This window comes from Propithecus coquereli, unplaced genomic scaffold (genome assembly GCF_000956105.1).
Source record: "Propithecus coquereli isolate 6110/MARCELLA unplaced genomic scaffold, Pcoq_1.0 Scaffold300, whole genome shotgun sequence".
Lineage (NCBI taxonomy): Eukaryota > Metazoa > Chordata > Mammalia > Primates > Indriidae > Propithecus > Propithecus coquereli.
The window spans coordinates 528267-550691 of NW_012148620.1; the positions used below are offsets into that span (position 1 = coordinate 528267).

The 22425-nt window shown below is 36.8% G+C and overlaps 1 protein-coding gene across 1 annotated transcript in view; it reads right to left on the reverse strand.

Annotated features, from left to right (window-relative positions):
- The window catches only part of XPR1 (xenotropic and polytropic retrovirus receptor 1), a 199393-nt gene extending 178495 nt beyond the window's left edge, over positions 1–20898 (reverse strand). The window contains exon 1 of the mRNA XM_012649665.1: positions 20721–20898. Coding sequence (XP_012505119.1) covers positions 20721–20789 — 69 coding nt within the window. The 5' untranslated portion in view covers positions 20790–20898. The remainder of the gene's footprint in view (positions 1–20720) is intronic.
- Positions 20899–22425: the final 1527 nt, after the last annotated feature.

Here is a 22425-nt window from a genome sequence, read left to right on the forward strand (position 1 = left end):
AAATCCTGTAGAACTCTATTTGAAACCACTGACAGCCCTTAATATTTCCCATCTTATGTTTTAATTACATGCCATGTCACTTGTTCCCCATATGACTGTAAGGACAGGGTTCTACCCATCTTGCTTAACTTTTACAAAAGAGGTATGCTATAAATATTTCTAGTATCATCAATCAAGAAGTTACTAACCGGTTTTCACGCAATAAACATCATTGGATTATCTACTCTATACACTATGCTAGGCTTTAAAGAAATAGAGGAAATCAAACAAGGAGAAGACATATACAAATAGATAAATTATACAATATGTTAAATACTAAAATAAAATAATGAATAAAGGCATAATGAAGGCTAAAGTAAGATAGCAGCAGTAAAAAAAACAAAACAAAACTATATGAAATAGGTGAACTATGGAAAGAGGGGAGATACCAAGAAGGCAAAACAGAAAGATTAGACAAACAACTATGAGTGAAGGAAATTAAAGATCTCCAAGATTTTGAGTCCAAGTGTCTTTCTTTGTGCTTCTGTTGGCACCTTCACTTCAGACTGTGAAAAATGAATTTCTGTTGTTTATAAGCCACCCAGCCTATGGGATTTTTGTAATGACAGCCCAAGCAGACTAAGACCTGAGGTAAAAAGGAGGATGGTTAGTGACACTATTAATAACCAAACTGGAAAAACATCTAATAAAAGACTTGGGCAAGGAAACAAAAGGAGTTTGGGTTGACAAGCCACTTCAGATAACCACAAGACAAGTGAGATGGTGAGCAGATAGACAAAAATATAGATCTACAATTTGGAAGATAAGTAAGAACTAGTAGTTAAGGGTTGGAAATCATCTATATAAAAGTGATTTGAAAGTACCTAGGCTCTAGGTGAATTAAATTTCTCAGAAAGTAAGAAGTGGGTCAAGGACAGAATCTTTTGGAATGCAAAGCAGCAGAGAGGACAATAAGGAAAAATCAGGCAAATATACAGTATCACAAAAATTAAAGGAGCAAAAGAAGATTCTGAGAAGATGGCAGAGCAGAAAGCACCAAGAATCTGTCTCCCTACCTAGACAAAAACTTCACTGGCAGAATCTGCCTAATGTAATTATTTTGGAATTCTTTAGTCTATCAAAGCCTTGCAACTTCCAAGGGAAGGCTGGGACAGTAAACTGGAGTTAATCTCAGTCAATTTCAGCTCTTAGCCCAGTGGCAACTACCCATCCCTCAGCCCAAGCCCCATGGCAGGCAGTTGTGCACATGTTCCAGGAACAGCATGCACACAGTTTACCGCAGCCAGGGTGGGCAAAAAAAAAGAAGAAGAAGGAAAAAGAAAAAAAACCTGTCCTCCAAATATCAGGCAGGGATCTGCGCTCTGATTGCTGGTTGTTGCTTCTGATCACAGAGGTGCAGACAAAGAGGTGGGCAGAGATTATTGGTACACCTCCTCATATGTTACAAACCCTTTCCCCTCAGGCTGAAGTGACTACCAGGGAATTTAAGGGGCCAGCAACCCCTATCCCACCTTCATTTTTTTTCTTCTTCCCCTTTTGGGAGTAATATATCAAGGACTAGAAAATTCAAAACCACATGCACATATGGGGAAAATTAGAAAGTGATCATGCATGCCTAGAGAAAGGTGCAGGCTCAGAAAAGACCTGAGAAGGCCTTAAGTTAATACCTTAGGCTGATCCTTGGCACAAAGAGAGCTTTCAACAATCAAAAAACAAAAACAAACCAAAAATACAAAAAACAATAGCAATTTAAAAAAGCAAACCCTGAAAAAGAAAGAGAATCTGATTTCCAGAGTTACCACATCATTAAATTCAAATGTCCAGTTTTCAATAAAAAATCACAACACATACAAAGAAACAGAACATACAACTCATTCAAAGGAAAAGAGTAAATCAACAGAAACTGTCCCTGAAAAAGACATGATGGCAGATCTACTAGACAAAGACTTTAAAACAACCATCTTAAAGATGCCCAAAGAACTAAGGAAAGATGTGGAGAAAGTGAATAAAATGATGTATGAACATTATGGAAATATCAATAAAGAGACAGAAAACCTAAAAAGAAACCTAAAAGAAATTCTGGGCTGCAAAGTACAATAACTGTAATAAAAATTTTACTAGAGGGATTCAAAGGCAGATTTGAGGAGGAAGAATAATCAGCAAACTTAAAGAAAAATAGGATAATGAAAATCATCGAGTCTGAGGAACAGGAAGAAAAAAGATTGAAGAAAAGCAAACAAAGCCTTAAGGGACCTGTGGTACATCATCAAGCAGACCAATATACACATTGTACAAGTTCCAGAAGGAAAAGAGAAAGAAAGGAATATAGAGAATATTTGAAGAAATTTAATGGCTGAAAACTTCCCAAACATGATACAAGATAGGATTATAACCATCCAAAAAGCTCAAAGAACTCCAAGGAATATGAAGTGGAAGGGACCCACACTGAGATACATTATAACTTTCAAACTTTCAAAAGCCAAAGACAGAATCTTGAAAGCAAGAAAAGAAAAGTGATTCATCACATATGAAGGATCTTCAGTAAGATAATTAGCAGATTTTTCATCAAACACTTTGGTGGAGTACAGAAGTCATTGGGCCAATATACTCAAAGTGCTAAAAGAAAAAAAAAACAAAAACAAAAACTACCAACCAAGAATCCTATATCCAGCAAAAATATCCTTCAAAAGTGAGGGAGAAATTAAGACATTCCCAGATAAACAGCTGAAGGAGTTTGTTATCACTAGACCTGCCCTGTAAGAAATTGTTAAGACCTGCAAAGTGAAATGAAAGAACACCAGACAGTAATGGAAAGCTGTATAAAGAAATAAAAGATCTCGATATCTGGGCAACTACAAAAGCTAATATTACTGTAACAATGGTTTATAACACTTTTTGTTTTCTATATAATTTTAAGAGTCTAATGTATTTAAAGGAATTATTATTTTAAGGTTTGAGGCACACATAAGGATGTAATGTTATGACATTTGAACAACTGAAAGGGGTGAGAATGGAGCTGTAAAGAAGCAGAGTTTTTGTAAGTTGTTGAAGTTAAACTGGTATAAATTTAAATTAGAGTGTTATAACTATGGGATAGTAAATGTATTTTCCAGGATAATCTCAAATAAAATAGCTATAGAGTATATCCGAAAGGAAATGAGAAAGAAATTTAAACATTTCATTACAAAAAAAATTAACTAAACACAAAAGAAGGAAATGAATAAGGCCAAGGAAATCTATTAAGAATATATAAAAAAGCAAAATGACACAAGCCCTCCTCATCAGTAATTACTTTAAACATAAATGGATTAAACTTTCCAATCAAAAGACAAGAGACAGGCAGAATGGATTAAGAAAACATGATCCAACTACGTACTGTAAAAAGACTCACTTTAAATCCAAAGACACAAGCATACTGAAAGTGAAAGGACAGGCCGGGTGCGGTGGCTCACGCCTGTAATCCTAGCTCTCTGGGAGGCCGAGGCGGGCGGATTGTTTGAGCTCAGGAGTTCGAAACCAGCCTGAGCAAGAGCAAGACCCCGTCTCTACTAAAATTAGAAAGAAATTAATTGGACAACTAAAAAAATATATAGAAAAAATTAGCCGGGCATGGTGGTGCATGCCTGTAGTCCCAGCTATTCAGGAGGCTGAGGCAGGAGGATCGCTTGAGCCCAGGACTTTGAGGTTGCTGTGAGCTAGGATGACGCCATGGCACTCTAGCCTGGGGGCAACACAGTGAGACTCTGTCAAAAAAAAAAAAAAAAAAAGCTTAAAAGAGACAAAGGAGGACATTAAATATATATTTTAAAAGGTTCAACACTGCAGAAAATATAACAATTACAGTAGCTTCCCCTTATCCACACTTTCAGTTACCTGTAGTATAGTTCAATAAGATATTTTGTGAGGGGGGGAAGAGAGAGAAACTGCATTCAAATAACTTTATATTACAGTACATTGTTATAATTGTTCTATTTATTATTAGTTATTCTTGTTAATCTCTTGCTGTACCTAATTTATAAATTAAGCTTTATCATATGTATATATGTAAAGGAGAAAACACAGTATACATTGGATTCAGTACTATCCATGGTTTCAGACATCCACTGGGTGTCTTAGAACATATGCCCAATGGATAACGGGGAACTATTATATAAACATTTAGGCACCTAAAGATAGATCATCAAAATATATGAAGCACCAAGAACAGTGGCTCACACCCGTAATCCCAGCACTTTGGAAAGCTGAGATAGGAGGATCACTTGAGGCCAGGAGTTTAAGACCAGCTTTGGCAACATGGTGAGACCCTGTCTCTATACAAAAAATCTTTTATAATTAGCCAGGCATGGTGGTGCACACCTGTAGTTCTAGCTACTCAGGAGCAGGAGGATTGCTTGAGCTCAGGAGTTTGAGGTTGCAATGAGCTATGATCATGTCACTACATTCCAACCTGGGTGATAGACCAAGTCCCTGTCTCTAAAACGAAAATAAAACATAAAAATATATATGTAAAACAAAAACTAACGGAATTGACAGGAGAAACAGTTCTACAATAACAGCCGCGGACTTCAATACCTCTCCCCTACCCAAAATGGACAAAACAACCAGAGAGAAGTAAGGAAAAGGAAGACTTAAAAAACATAATAAACAAATAAATCTAACAGACTTACACAGAACACTCTACCAATGACAACAGCATACACATTATTTTCAAGTGTACACAGAACATTTTCCAGGAGAGATCCTCTGTTAAGTCACAAATTAAGTCTCAACAGATTTTAAAAGACAGAAATCTTTTAAAGAAGATATGAAGTATCTTCTCTGATCACAACAGGATGAAGTTAGAAGTCAGTAACAAAAACTGGAAAATTCATAGAATTGTGGAAATTAAACTACACACACTTAACCCATGAATCAAAGAGGAAATCACAAGGGAAACTAGAATATATTTAGAGATGAATAAAAACACCACCACAACATACCAAAACTTATGGGACACAGTAAAGCAGTGCTAAGGGGGAAGTTTATGGCTATGAAAGCTAAGAAAGATCTCAAATCAAAAAGCTAACTTTACAACTTAAGGAATTTGAAAAGAACAAACTAAACCCAAGACTAGTAGAAAGAAGGAAATAAAGATTAGGGCAAAGAAATGAAATAGAGAATAGAAAAACAACAGAGAAAAATCTATGAAATCAAAAGTTGGTTCTTTGAAATGATCAACAAAATTGACAACCCTTTAGCTGGATGGACTAAGAAAAAAAAGATTCAAATTACTAAAATCAGAAATAAAGGTGGAGACATTATTACCTATCTCCAGAAATAAAAAGAATTATAGGAGAATATTATAGCCCACTATTTGGAGTGAGACGTTACTTTCTAAAATTTACCTCTTACTTTGGCCTCTCAATTTTCTAATATTTTCCCTTTTATTTCCAAAATATCTTTATACCATTAGATTTTTGTATCAGGTATGGTACCTAGTGTGTGAGATGACATCTTCCCCCACCCCACCCCAGATGATTCTTGCGTCCTGGTAGTAATGTTCTTGTGCAGTCCATTCCTATACCAAACAGGGCTGACCTATATAATCAATAGAATATTGCAGAAATAACAGTATGACTTCCAAAGCTAGGTCATAAATGATACTGTAGTTTTCGTCTTGTTTTCTCTTAGATCACCCACTTTGAGGGAAGCCAGCCATGAAAAAAACTCAAGCAGCGCTATGGAGAGGTCCAAGTGGTAAACCACTGAGGCCTCTTGAAAAAAAGCCAGCACAAACTAGCAAACCATTTGAATGATCCATCCTACAATTGTATCCTCCAGCCCCAGTCAACCCTTGAGATGACGCCACCTCGTGGCGGGCCTATAGTCCCAGTTACTTTGGGAGGCTGAGGCAGGAGAATTGCTTGAGCCCAGGAGTTTGAGGCTGCAATGAGCTATGATGATGCAACTGCACTCTAGCCCAGGCGACAGAGAGAAACCCTGTCTCAAAAAAAAAAAAAAATGTTTAATAGTATTACTTTATCTTTACCAACGATATTTTTATCGAATTTCAAATACTAATGAGACTAAAAAGATCTAACTACTATTGTGTGTTTACAAATTATACAATTTGGAGGGGAGATGCTACAGATGCTACTTTAGGACAATCTGTGTTTGATGGGATAAGTTCACAAAATATGCATTAAATATTATATTATTATTAATTATTGATACATTGTTAAAAATTAAAAATCATTGTAATTAAGGTTGGTTAAATAATAGTTTAATAAGTGATCCTTACATTAAACCTTCCTAATTAAATAATATTGTCTGTAAGATGAAAATAAGAAAGGTCAAGGGAGAAATTCAAAATATCACATTTGAGAATTTATTTTCCTAAAACATTTTCTACTCTAATACTATATGCTTACAAATCAATTAAGAAATTCTAACAGGGCTCTATAACAAAAATGTGAAAGAAAAAAGGCAAAAGTTATCAATTTTTTTTCATTTTTCATCTCCACCAAAACCAAAGAAATTTTCAAAAATGTATAATCTTTTTCTGTTATCAATAATTGTCCACAAGTAACAACATAAACTTTCTGTTCTTCTATGTAACATCAAACTTCTTTTATAAAAGTAAAACTTCAACTTTCATTTGTTCAATAATTGAATGCACAGTATCCAAAAGTGTTTCCCAGTTACAGTTTCACTAACTCCTTCCCCCAGTTCCCGAGAGAATAAATAAATAAATCAACTAGGACACTGCTCAACTGTTTGTTTGAAACCACTAGGGATAGATATGCAATAATGACTGATACTTACATAATACTTATTATGCAATAGACCCATGAATAAGTTGGTAATTACAGACTGTCCTTAGCATTTAGCATATGAATGTATCACTCATGAGTGATCTCTAAACACTTAATGTTTGGTATAGGGAATCCCTGAGTTTGCTTTAGGGTACTTATGCATCTTTAATTCTTTAATCAAAGTACTAAATGTCCATTAACTTGCACTAGAAAATGCTCTTCAGGGTTAGATTCACAAACAAGAGAGAGATTTATATTTTTCCCATAAACATATGGAAACTGTGAGAAATAGAGTGTAATTTTCAGGAACCGAGGGTGTGAGCAACATTAGAAATTAAATAAGTTCACAAAAAAGATGCTAACTGCAAAAGTACATATATATAAACTGGAATAACGAATAGTTAAAAGGTAAATTTCACTGTCATAAATTATCAGTGATAAAAGGAACAACAGTAATCAGTAAACAGAATCGTCTCAGGAATTTATAGAAAATAGCAGAAAAATCAGATTCTTGGGTCTGAACCTCGGAAATCCTACTTTCCACAGATATTTATTGGGATCCAGATATTTGCATTTTTGTATTTTTACAAGCAGCCTAGGTAATTCTGATGCAAATGGTCAGTGAACCCATCTTTGAGAAACACTATCCTACATTTTAGCAATGAGACCCTGATCTAAGGCAGCTAACCAAGCCTTGCCACTTAATGGCAGAGACAGGCCTAGAACCTTGGCCTTTGCTGCTACAAATTCTAGGATGAAATTCTAGTCTCAGAATGAGAGATAAAGAGAGAGACATATACACACAAATACATATACCTACATAGAACAGTGAAAGGAAACCAAATTGGAATCATCTGTCCCTCTTGCCATGACTGTAAGCAGTGAAAAGTTTTAGAGCTGTGCGATAGCCACTAGCCACATATCACCATTAAAATTTTAATTAACTAAAATTAAATATTCAGTTCCTTAATCTCATTAACCATATTTCAAGTGCTAAACAGCCCCATGTGACTAGTGGCCACTATTGGACAATACAGATATAGAATGCTTCCTATACTGCAGCAAGTTCTATTAGATAATGCTGTATTCAGAGCTTATGTATCAAGGCAATCACCAATGTTGCTGTGCTCAGAACATAAATTAAGAAAACTGCCAGCAACAAAACCGACAGCAGTCAAATGCCTGGCCCAGTTTGATAACAAAATACAGTCATGCACATAATCACGTTCCAGTGAACAACAGACTACACACATGACGATGATCCCATAAGATTATAATGGAGCTGAAAAATTCCTATCACACAGTGATACCACAGCTGTCATAGCCACTATAACATTATAGCACAATTACTTTTTTATAAATTTAGTGTAGCCTAAGTGTACAGTGTTTATAGTAGTTTAATGTCTACAATAATGTAATGTCCTAGCCCTTCACATTCACTCACTGACTCATCCAGACCAACTTCCAGTCCTGCAAGTTCCATTCATGTTAAGTGCCCTATACAAGGTGTACCATTTTTTAACTTTTATTTGGTATTTTTACCGTATCTTTTCTATGTTTAAGATATGTTCAGATACACAAATACTTACCATTGTTTCGTAAGTGCCTACAGCATTCAGTACAGTAACATGCTATACACAGGTTTGTAGCCCAGGAGCAATAAGCTACACCTAGGTGTGTAGTAGGCTATACAATCTAGGTTTGTATTAAGTACACTCTGCGATGGTCACAATTACAAAATTGCCTAATGATGCATTTCTGAGAACATATCCCCATTGTTAAGTGACACAGGACTATAACACATTATCACCGCCTACAACATATAGGCTATATGTTTTACACACATATTATCTCAACATCACAATTGCTGAGAAAGTCAGCCATTTCCACTGTTTTACAGATGGTATATGAGGCTCAGAAAAGTCTTACATCTGGTAATTAATGAAATCAGAATTCAAATTAGTTGGTTATAATCCACCTAAACTCTAAAATTAACATACAACAGATCAGAAGATGTATGCAAAGTTTAAAAACAGTCGTGGACCAGTATACATAGTATTAACATTATCTAAAAAAAAAAAAAAAGTAAATCAGAAGAGGGGGAGGTCAGCATTAAAAGACAAGGAAAAGAAAAATCTCAAAACAAAAACAACAGCAGCACATCCAAGCATCATACAGGGAAGAAGATACCCCTAAGCAAGGACCTGACCCATCCAAACACCATAGGACATTGGCCTGATAGCAAATGAATCATTAACTCTACCTTTCTAATTACAATACATGCTCGGCCAGCCACCTTCTGGTTATAATTTATCTCTCTTCACAGCTTGGTGATAAGGAAAACCTATTTCAGCCTAGAATGTGAATGCTAGGTACATTTCCCATTGTAAATTAGTAATTTGGCACCCAAGTATTAATATTTATACATCACTTCTATGTGAGCTTCTTAAAATCATTTAGTCAATCATTTAATTATATACTATTGCCCAAGACCTATCAAGCCAGAGTCATCGAAAAGACCAAATTCTGATCAGAACCTGGACCACAGTGAATTCACCAAGGTAAAGACATTCTATGACACTTCTTGGCAGCCGAATGGTGTTCCCAAGCAAAACACTACCTTGAACACACCTTCTACTCAAATTCCATCAGAATTTATTAATTCCTGCAGCAAAAGTCCTGATAGTTCTAGCTACCAAATTTCTCTCAAATCTATCCTTCCTCTTAAACCATCTTCCTAATTCAGTGGAACAGCACTATAGAAAACTTGCATTATGATAAAAGGAGGAAATACAGAGTAAGATAGACCTAGGTTCATTATCTTGACTCTACCACAAATTAGCTGTACCTTGGACAATTACTTAAATATGAGACTCTATTTTCGTATAAAATGGGGATAAACAGCTATAACAGGCCTGTTGTAAAGATCACACGAGATAATTCATTCAACAAACATGTAAGTTGCCAAATGTGACAGACACCGTGCTAGATGATAGACGCTAACAAGTATCTACTGCTCTGACAAATAGTAAGCATTCAGTAACTGTTATCTATTACTACCGTAGTTCACTAAATCAAAGGTGTCATTAATAACAACATACATCATTACTTCGTGTGCTTGTAAGAATGGAAAAATGTCTGCCAATTAAATTATGACATGGCATTAATTGTAAGACACATCCTGATTTCAGATGTTAAAATGTGAAAAGGTACATATTAAAATTGATTAAATAAGGTATTAATTCAAGCCTTCATTATCTTTGGCTATACTATTTGGTTTTCCGTTTCCTGTCTTCGGTCTTGCTCTCTCCAATGCATTCTCCAAGATCTAAATTACACATCTCACTTTGCACTGATCTCCCTCTCCTCAATCTCTTCTTTAAAATCCTTGATGGTTCACATTCAGGAAAATGCTTAAACTCCTTAGCATAGTATCCTAGGCCCTTCACTCTTTGAATCCTCCCAGCTCACCTTTCCAACTTCACCTTACCAACTCTCCAACATATCTACTAAACCAGATTTCATTAACTATGTCTGGATACTTACTCTACCTGCCCAGATTACCCCAGTGCTCTTTCCCTTCTTCACTACGTGTTAAAATCATACTCAATCTCTAGTACCCAATTCAAATACCACCTCTGTAGATCCTTCGAAGATAAATGCCTTTGCTCTCTAGGGCACAATCAACTGGTCATTCCTCTGCAGCATAATCACAATATACTGTGATTAGGAGACCACTCAAATAAGGAGCTCCTCTAAGGTAGGGACTAAGTCTTTGTTATTACATCTTCAGCATTTTGCAAGATTCTGACAGTATAGCACAGTGTTAAGAATCCAGTCTCTGAAATAAGACACATCTGTGTCTGAATTTTAGTTCTATCATTCACTAGCTATGTGACCTTGGACAACCTACTCAATTTAAGACTCAGTGTCTTCTTATAACAGGGATAATAAAACCTACCTTGGAGGGTAAGGATTAAATATAAAATGACTGGCACACTGGAGTACTCAATAAACATTAGCTATTGTTATTATCATCATTACCGTTTTATTATTTAAAAAAGGGGGATGCTCATGAATACTTAATAAATTAGTTGAATACTATTCTGATCTCTTCTACCCATATATGCCCTGACTTTGGCTTGGCAACTTGGGTTATAGGAGGTGGGGGATGTACTCTTTATGTACAGATAACACATGTAACCTGTGCTAACTTTCAAACATAAGCATCTTAGGGAGGAATGGCTATTTCATTTTTCAACCTTTCTAAGTCTTGCTTTCATCGTTACCTAACCCCTCAAACTTTACTAAATTCCTCAGTCCTGTCTCTTCATTCAAGATAGGTTTCCACTTGTGACCATACTTAAACAGGTAATGGCTAACTTTTTGTAGTTGAGTAAACAATAACATCACAATTTACCCAGTCTTTTAATTGGCATACACAAGAACTATTTTAGGTTGTTAATGTGATTTAATGGATTAGATTCAGACAAATGTATTAGTGCAAAGTATCTGAGTAATCATCAAGAACATTTAAATCCTTACTGACTCCTAAATAGAAAACTTATTCTTAAAATTTAAAAGCAAAGAAATGTTTATACACCAGTGATAAGCCTCAACAAAGTACAGCAGTGAGAAGGCCAATATTCCTACACCAGACTCTGCCATCAGCTAGTTGTGAGACTATGACCATGTATCTTGCCATCTCTGCTCTCAATTTATTCATCTGTAATACAAAGGGGTTAAGAAGGTCTCTTTCAACTCTAAAACCAATTCTAGGATTAAAAATTAAATTTCACTAGAAAATTGAAAATAACTAAAATTACGTATCTACTAAAAACTGAAACCCACTTAAGACACTCAGACATACCTAAGAATACACATGTGCATTTCAGAGTAAAGAGTCTATAACTGAGATAAATACAAGTTACAAGTGACCAGGAAAACTAATTTAACTTCACAGCCACATAACTATTCTCACCTGGTCTTCTTACTCTACACAAAAAGGTTAAGAGCTATTAAAACAAATACCACAAGTAAGAGAAGTATTAGCTAGAAATCAATAAAGCCATTCTCCAAGAAAACAAAAATTGGACAAGCCTGGAGGAACAAGCTTCGAGGCTCCGTTTCCCTCACAAAAATGCTATTAATCAATCATTACCTAATACCGTTGAGCTCTGTAGGAGAAATAATTTTAACAGCATACATATGGCTCTTACTATGTGTTAGACATTGTTCTAAGCACTTTTCACATTTTAATTCATTTAATCCTCATGACAATCCTCTAAGTAATACTATTATTCCTATTTTGAAGCACAAAAAGGTTAAGTGGCATGCCTGAAGTCACTTAGCTAGTAAGATGGTGTAGCTGGAATATGAACCTAAGCAGTCGGGCTTCAGAATTTTTTCTCTGTATATATTGTTAATATATTAGCCTATGATATAAAATAATGAGCAATAAAATGAATTAGGATGATTGTGTTAACTTAGCCACTAAGCAAACCATATGACTTGAATCATTTAACCTCTCTGGTCATCATTTCCTACATAAGTAAAAAAGAGAACACGGCTAAATAATCTCTAAAGTTTCTTATAAGTCTAACATTCCATGATCTATGATCTAGAAGCCAAATGCCACGAATGTGGCATAGCAATAGCTATGTTCACTTTTATCTTTCTCTTTTTACCCTTATCATTTATCTCATTACCTTTTTCTTATGGCTCATCTTCATAAGGTTCTCTATTTACCAGCTACTTGTCCAGTAAGTTACAACTGATAACCTTGAGGGAAATATAATTTAACTGAGGTGAACTCTATCCTACAGGACACACTCTATCTCCAAACTAAGGAGACTGAGACCTGGGACTAAAAATAGACCAGCCATTACTTCACAGGGCTGTAGAAAGGTCAGTGGTGCTGGAGAACAGGTCAGATCATACCTAAATGTATGTATATATAAATAGATGGATTTATTCGTTTTTCATAAAGCAGTATGAAGTAGGAATTATGAGAATGGGCTCTTACAATCCCCACAATTAGCTATCCACAATTAGTAGTATCGAAATAATCAGTGACTTAATGGTTCTAACACTCATTCTCCCACATCTATAAACAGAGCTAACAACCTACCTAAACAGGGTGCTATAAGGAGAGATGTTTGTAAAGAGCTTACCACAGTGCCTGACACAGCAAGGACTCAAAAAATAACAGCTGTTGTTATTGCCACTACTACCACCACTGTTATTTACAATTCCTGAATAAAAGCAAGAGCTCCATAGTCTGACAGATTTGATTTCAAATTCTGGCTCTACTTACTTCCTAGGTGTATATATAGCTTTGAGCAAATTGACAAATGTCTCTAAGCCTAGGTTTCCTCATCAGTAAAATGGAGATAATAAATCATCTAAAACTGTTGTGAAGATTAAATGAGATAACATATGTAAAGCAGCTGACACCCAGTAAATAGTAATTCCTTTCTTCTCAATGACAACCTAACCACACTTGTGCTAATTCAATTTAAAGAAAGGAACTAAGGATCAGATGAAATTCAGGGAGGCCAACTTTCTTTTCTCTATTGTCCTTCACTGTGGAGCAGATAACTAGAGAATTCTCACTCAGAGGATTCCTTTATCCTCTTATGTGCTTGATGAGACTAGAGAAGCTTTTTACAGGCTATCTCTAAACTTTCTGAAAGAAGTCCTTTCCGTGCTCTAAGGCAGCAACTCTCAAAGTGTGGTCCAGGGACACTTAGAGTCCTCAAAACCCTTTCAGGGAACCCAAGAGGTCAAAACTATTTTCATAATAATACCACAACTTCATTTGCTTTTTTCACTCTTATTCTTTCACAAGTACATAGAGGAGTTTTTTAAGAGGCTACATGAAATGTGATGTCATGTCTCTGATGGCTAGTAGAAGGCATGCTTGTATACGCTTATGTTTTAAACATATCTTAGTTTTCATTTCTAATATAGTATACGTATCAATAGATACTGGAATCCTCAATAATTTTTAAGAGTTTCAAGTGGTCTTGAAACCAGAAAGTTTGAGAACCACTGCTATAAGGTATAGAAAAAGCCCACAAAGCACATGGATTACTCTGCAAACTACAACTTTGCCAATTTAGCCTAGATAACTCACACAATAATAATCTAAAAACTTCCCAGTTTCCTCTGTGATGACATTTCAGTCCTTCAATCTTCAAAAAATTACTTGTTCACTCATTATTTATGAATGGTGCATGACAGAACTTAATCTTAAGACTTACATCTCCTTATTTCTGGTCCAAGATTTATTATAATACTGCATGTCATGCTCAATAATTAAGAGATGACTATGTTTTCTTAATCAACATGGTAAGCCTCTTGTTATAGAGAACACGAAAATTGTAAGTTATGTTTACAATAGATTACACTTTTCTTTGACCTCTAGAAAATATGCAATTTTTAAAGGATTTTCTGATCAGTCCCTGTACATACCATACTTGCTTGCTGATGGAAAGAAACAGGTGACTAAATTTCAGTCTGACTAAAGAAATCAGACTTAAAGGTGTATAACAAATTATTCGCAAATGATCCGAATTTATAACCACATATCAAATTTTCAATCTTCCCTTTCTACACTTTTTAATTTTGAAAGCACTGTGTTGATTGAAAAACAAAACCAAAAACACACACACACAAATCTGAGGGGGTGTTGATTTTTTCTTCTATTTTTAAAGTAATGAAAGAGCTAGAATTTAATGACAAATCCATCAGCATGTAATTGCAAATAGTAAGACCTCTATAAATATTTGTTGAATGAATGAATGATTTTTTAAGGCATTTGTTCGTGAGCTTTGTCTACTGGGATTCTTTCAGCATTTATAAGGAAAGACCTGAAAAGGCAAATACACTGAGCAAGAATCCTGGCGAATTCTGACGCTCTCTCAATCCCAAAGACCAGTTCAATTAACAGGCAACTCACAAACCAGTTTTGATTAATCTGTAAAACTTGAGCAAAGTCTTCCAAACTTATTATGGCAAATCTCCATCAAAAAAAAAAAGAGAGAAGTTTTACTATGGACCTCCAATATATGTATATTTATTTATAAATTATACCCATCTACATCTGTGTACGTTATAAAACATAAAATTATTTAAAATAAAAGTTTTAAAAAGATGATACAAGGATGAAATAAATAACTTTTACGTTTCATTTATAGATACTACAAAAATATTTTTGACCTAAGAAATTATCAACAATGCTTTTAGGGAACACAACTGAAAAGGTTGTTTTATTTATTTATTTATGTTTTATTTCAGAATATTACGGGGGTACAAACATTTAGGTCACACATATTGCCTTTGCACCACCCAAGTCAGAGGTACAAGCATGCCCATCACCCAGACAGTGCGCAACACACCCATTAGGTGAAGGTTCATTATTTTTTTAAATTCTCATTTAACATTCTGTGATATAGTATTTCAAAAATCTGGTTCAAAGTTCAGGATTCATTTGATTTTGAAACAATTATAATGTCTATAAGCTATAAAGCAGAATTCACAAAGGCAGAATATTCATAACATACAATATATATTTAGGGTAAAGTGAATGACAGTAGACGTAAAACCTTGTATCAATGAGTTAGATTAATAATTTTGAAATTTTCTGGCGAACTTCTTGTCAGGTCTATTAAAGTTTCATCATTTTTATCTGTAATTTGGCTGACAAAAAGCTAGTAATAGAAGCAGAATTGTCAGCTCTGTCATTTTCTTGTTGTTCACTTGTTGCATTATTGGTATTATTTTACAGGAGTCTTTAACTCACGTCTATTTCCTGATGGTTAGTTTAGTTAAAACTGGGTAATATTTATAAATTCATTTAACTACGCACCCATAACTGAAGTATTATCTGCAGAAAGTGAACAAACAAGTGAGAAAGCCATTGGCAATCCTTTTGTTTCCCTCAGAATACCTATGTATGTCCTCCTTAGCAAGAGTACTGCATCAATCCATTTATTAAATACTAGTAAAACTTATTTTTTCCTTTTCTTATACATAAAAAATAAATAAAATTAACAGCTCTAGTATTATCTTCTCTTACTACATGGGAGTTTTAGATACACTCCTTTGCGGCCTACAACTCAAATATACCTGAAACCCCCAGCCAACACAACTCAGTCTCAAATGCTTCCCAGATTAGGACTGAATTTGAAGCCAGAACTAATTTTCCATGGTCACCCCAGGTCAAATAAGATTCTTAGGCTCTTATGATCTGGGCCTTCACCCAAAAGCTGATCCAAAACCAACCTTCAGAGATAGACAGGCAAGTATAATCTTTCCAGGATACTCACTCTAACACACTTATAATGATAATGAAGAACAGTTATAGCTCCCTGTCTTTACAACATTCATTCACTCATGAAACATTTGTAAATGCCAAGCATCTCACTGACAACAATTATTTACAGGTGTTATCTTAAATATACTGCCCTGTATTTTCACTTGCAGAAGCGTCTGAAAGAAAAAGTGTGGTTTGTGCCCCATCGAGTGGCCAAACTTGAAATTTCAAACAAGTTCCAGCAAGGCAAGTTAACCCTAACTAATCAACATAAAACCTTTGAGAAACTGAAGCTTGCAACACAAGTGTTCTCATGGGAGAGTTTTACAAATGAAAATTGTAATAATGTCATGGCAATGTTTCCTTATTCCTGAAAATAAGGGAAGTGCAGTTTATACAGAATCTCTCCCTTTCCCAAATCCTGCAAAAAAAAAAAAAAAAAAAAATCCATGACCATTCTTTTTTATTTAAGTTAAATGAGAGTTTCATTGGGTTAGCTTTCTATTCACAGATCAAAATCCCATCAAAAATTTTTGAATGGATATTATTAATTTAAAATGATGCTAGTAATAATAGTCCTTTAAGTTCTGTCCTCTTCATGTATCAAACATAATTAAGCCACAAAAATGCACAGAATTTTAAAGCTGGATGGGTCCTTGGATAATATGGGACTGTGAGCTTAGAAACCATGAAGTCCAGTTCTCTAACATTACAGATAAAGAATCTGAAACACCAAAAAGAGGAAGTGATTTTATTAGGATCACACAGTGTGACCCAACTCCCAATGCTTACACATCCAGGGCTCGAGATGCATACACATACACATAAATCTTCCTAAATAAGTGGCTTAACCTCTCAGGACCTTCGTTTCCTCGCCTGGAAAAACAAGGAGGTAGATAATCTTTAAATTCCCTTTCAGCTCTAAAATCCTGTAATTAGAGACCTCATTATTTTAGTATCTTACAAAACTAAAGAATACACTGAAAAAAAATCATTCCTGGTTCCTCAGAAACCAAAGAAACAAAGGACCCTAGGGAAGAAAACACAAGTCAGCAGCAGCCTAAGGCACTAAATATATTCACTTCTTTTGCTAATATTCTGTAAAATATTAATGTGGTCCTACTAGTCTATTTGGTTGATACTGATTTAAGTTAATTTTGATTAATCAATTACAGAGCTCTAAGATATACAGTCACCGATTCTAAATCAAAAAAGTGTACTTATAAAGATTTATTGATGTTATATTTTATACACCAAGATTTATACTCAAATAGATTACTAGAAGCAGGGATAGTCTCTGCTCATTTGTGTTTATTGTTTGAAAAAACTATTCACAAATGGATCGAACAGATTTTTACATGGTCTCTCCACGTTGTTCTATTCTTTTATGCTTTATTATTCTGCCTATGAAGACTGAATTTATAAACTCCACAACTTATTTTTAAATTAAAAATTATAATAATTTTCAGGGTAGTGATGGCTTATTATCAGTAATAACTTTAACAATCCAAGGAATAAAAACCATTAAAAGTTAAATCAAAAACTTATGAACTAGACGGGACCTTGAAAAGCTCTGGCCCTATATTCTTATTTTATGGAAGAAAAAAGAGCCCTGAGAAGGCAAAAAGATTGTCCCCTGGGTCTTGTGACTAATATATGCAAGAACTAGCACTTACTGTGTTACCATGTATACATAATATTACATATAAATACTCCATCTAATTATAGATGTAAAACAAAACTTTCAGCTTCTATCTAATCCTCTGCTTATTTCAAGTAATATTTAATACAACAAAATGACATAAAAACCAAAGAAGCTGAACAGTTCATATTGGTTCACAGCACTAGAAAGCACCCTTGGCTAGAAATCAAGGATAATACACCAAGATTTCACCATCAGTGCTTGAAAAATAAATCAAGCATCATTCTACTAAGAGTGTTTTAAGAGCATGATATTTATATGAGAAACTACACATTACTGCATTATGAGAAGGCCCTTTTTCCTAGCAAAAGCTAACAGATTTTTATGGATGTCCTTTTTCCCTAATGTTTTTAAGCTGCTAAAATTCCTGGACTCTAAAAACTCTTACACCTCTTTATTATTTTTAAAGGAATAGCAACAACTCTTCAGAAAAAATACACAACACAGTATTCCAATCCTATAAAAATTTCTTTAATGGTTCCAACTTAAAAAGAAACGTGCCCCTTATTTAATTTTGCCTACCAAACAATGAGTTTATCCAGGACAGGAGTCACATAGTAAGAACTCTCTGCAGAATCAAATTTCAATTAGCTACATAAATGAATTTTTTTCTTTTCCTTTTTCAAAAACAGGGTCTCGCTCTGTCACCCAGTTTGGAATGCAGCGGTGTAATCATACCTCACTGCAACCTCGAACTCCTGGGCTCAAGCAATTCTCCCACTTCAACTTCCTGAGTAGCTAGGACCACCACACCAGGCTATTTTTTTTTTTTTAATTTTATTGTAGAGACGGGGTCTCATTATGTTGCCCAGGTTGGTCTCTAACTCCTATCCTCTCACCTTGGCCTCCCAGAGAGCTGGGTGCTGAAGGCACCTCCCCTGACCTCTTCAGTCTGGCTCTTGTTGGCTCTTGTTGTAAGCCACCACATCCAGCCCAAAAACGAATTTTTCAAAACATAATATATGACTGGCCTGAGAAAGATAATGCAGTCACACATACATTCACTAATTCTGTACCTCTGTGACCAACCTAGAGTAAACATTTAGGAATAGGATCCAAACAGACTACGTGAATGAAGAGTCCCAGAATCACTGTGGTTACTCCAGCCACAAAGCTGACACTACAAATCAAGAGGTAACTGCATTTTCAAACTAAATCTTATGTCTCCCCTTCCAGCCCCAGATATTCCAGATTAATACAATTCTGTGAAGTAGTTAAGTGTTGAAATACCTAACATGACTCACAGCATACATTCAGCCACTACTACTTCTGCCCAAATCAAGCATTCCACACTATATAAGATGTGCTTCAGCATGCTCGTGTCCTATGCCTCTATGAAGAACTGGCAGTGGTGCTGAAAATTACTACTAGAAAGAAGAAAGACCAATACCCTTCTTTCAATAAAAACCATTATTTGGACGCTAGCCAAGGTTTTAAAACTGACTGAATGTTATTAGAAACGATAAATCAACAACTCTACAGGCCAAAATGTTAGTCCCTTATTTCATTCTTACTTACAAAATATGGCCACAAAACACTATTAAGAAAATTAAGTAACAAGAAAGCATTAACAATTCCAGGCCTTTCATTTTTGGCAATAATCAAATACTGTATGTTGCAAGTGAATTTATTTCACAATCTTCAAGATTGTGCTTAACCTACCTACATCCCTTTCCCTGTCTTCTTCAATTATTACAATCACTATATGAATAAAAAAAACTCACTGCTATTGCCTAAGCCTATCACAAAACTTATATAAAAATTAAAGAGAACTAAAATAGTTTAATTCATAAAATCTAGCTAGCATACATGTGTTCATATTGATTTTATATTCTTTGTTCCTGCACATAACACAGACATGAATTCCTGGAGGTTAACAGATAAGTCTTTCTTTCTCTATCCAGGAGCTGAATTGCTAGCTAACCTATTGCAATGCTTAAAGTCCTTCAGGTACCTTGCCTTCCAAATATATAAATGGGTTCATTATCTTTACTTTTCCTTGCATTAATGTAAGGTTCCTTATTATCCATTAAATATCCTCCAGCAGCTGTTATCACAAATTGGGAGGGAAGGGGGGCATGATTTCTGTAATACCCAGGTAATGTATATTGTTTACAATATAGTAATTCTCTCCTTAGCTAACAAAACTTATCGGAAAACCTGAAAATTTAAATAATCTTCTTCCCTCCTTTCTCTTCCCTCCATTCCAAAACAACAGAAGAGCCAAAACCAAAGATGTGATTACTCTGTACACTTCGTGCAATCACCGTCTTATTATCAGAACAGAATAGTTGATTACAATGTTTGCAGACTATAACCACTGCATACGTGATACACACTTAAGTTTCAACACTGTTACAAAGCCTTTGTCAACAGTGGGCAAGTGGGAAAAGCCGAAGGGCTCTGTGGAATGAAGGAAATCACTGAAGGGGGGCTTATCTCAGAAGAGAAGGATTCCTTGGTGAGAGGTGAGTAGAGAAGCAAGACCCAACCTTGGCGAGGAGGTGCTCGCCCAGGGTGGGGACGAGAGGTCAGGGTGAGCGGGGAGGAGGGGATTATCGCGGAACCGCCGCCACCGGGGATTGCCCTCGCACCCACGATTCCCCCACTTGCGACTCGCCCTCCCACCACCATCCCCCAGCCCCGGCCCGGGCCGTGCCCTTCCTCTCGGCCCGCCGCCCGCATATCCGTTACCCCGGCGGCAGCGGGGCTGCGGGGGAGGGGAAGGACGGCGGGCCGGGAGGGAGCCGGCCGCGGCGGGGATGCCGCAGTGGCTCCCCGCGGCAGCGGGTCAAAGTCTGCCCCGGCGCGAAGCGGCAGCAAGAGCGGAAGGCAGCGGTGGAGGTGAGGACTGGCTGGATGGTGGCCCCTCCGAGTCCTCCCACACCCCGACTGCCGCCGGTACCTCATACTGTATGTATTGCTTCCTCCACTCGGGAGTGATGTGCGCGGATAGGTGCTCGGCGAACTTCATCCTGCCGTTTCCCTCTCACTCCCACTCGGGTCCAGCAGCTACAAGCAGAGGCGGCGGCGGCGGCGGCGGCAACAGCGACTCCGACTCCTCCCCACATGGGCCCCGGCGCGGCGCGGCGCTGCGCTTCTCTCCTCCTCCGCCGCCGCCGAGATCTCCTCAGAGCCGCCCGCCCGCCATCTTCCTCCTCCTCTCCATAGCCCCGCCCCGCCCCGCCCTCTAGACGTCATCGCCATGGTAACCGCCTACACCGCCCCAGAGAAGAGGGTGGTGTAAGGGGTGGGGTTTGGGTATATTTCATAAGACTCCGCCCCTTCTGGGCTGGACGTGCTGAAGGCACCTCCCCTGACCTCTTCAGCCTGGCTCTTGTTGGCCTACAGCTCCTCTCTACTGCTTGCCTGGGAAGCAGTAGTGTTGTTATTGCAATTAATATTAATACTGTGGCAACAATAATCCACCCAAGAAATTCATATTTACAAAGAACTGTGCAAATATTTTTCCATTTTAATATTTATTCTTCATAAAACCCTTAAGGATGGATCAGAACTAATCCAAATTGAGTAGCTAAAACAGATAGTTAAGGGCCAAATGTATTTAACGGAATAGTATTTTACACACTCTAGGTACTCAGTAAATGCTTTTGAATTTAATTAAAGATATCGCTGCCAAAAAGTGCATGCTTCTTCTAAATTTCAATGTATTAATAATTGTCTAGTCCCAGGGCTACCAGAAAGGCCAATAACAACACCTGGACACAAACCAGGAGTGGAGTTACCAACTGGACTTGTGATTGAGCTTGCTGGGGGTTGATGGTGAGAGTTGGGAGGGAAACCAATGTTGGGAGGAAAGAGAATCCCCTGGAAATACAGTACCAAGCCTACCACCAGTGATACCAGAAATGAGCCCAGTATCCAGGCTGAACTGTCCCTGGGGGAAAAGGGGAAGCAATCACTCATATGGCTCTGCACCACATTGTGTGTGAGAGTGATTGTCCTGGAGGACTGATTTGAGCCAGAAACCTGGGTCCCTCCTTGGGTGGAGAGGCTCTGGATAATAATAATAGCTAACATTTATTGAATACCCGCTCTCCCTGTACCAAACACTACTCTAAACCCCTTACATGTCCTTTGTCCTTTAATTCTCACAATTCTTATGAGACCCAAAGATTTACTAGGGGACTACCATGGCTGGAGCAGTGTTCTGAGATATCAATCTCTGCTGTTGTCTTTTTTTTTTTTCCTCCATGTTCTTTTCCCCTTTCCATTCCCCTTAATTCATACCAACAGGAGTTCTGCAATTGTTTCCTCAGGAGAGGGATGAGACATGATGGAAAATAGGCATAGCCTATGAGTCTTTTCTGGCTTCTGTTATACAATCCCACCTCTGATGGAGGGGTACTCAGAGTCAAAAAAAATAAGAATGAGAACTCCTCTCATCTCAGACTCCTACCCCTCTGCCCACCATAAAGATTCTCCTCTGCTGGAGGTAAACGTTACCAGGAGAAAGAGGCAGCCAAAAGAGAGATCTATGCTACCAGGAAGGCGGCACAACCACAAAAAGGAAATCACTGCCTGGTGCACCTAGGAAGACAGAACCAGGGACAGCTGCAAGAGAGATTCCTGGGCTTTTAGCCAGACAT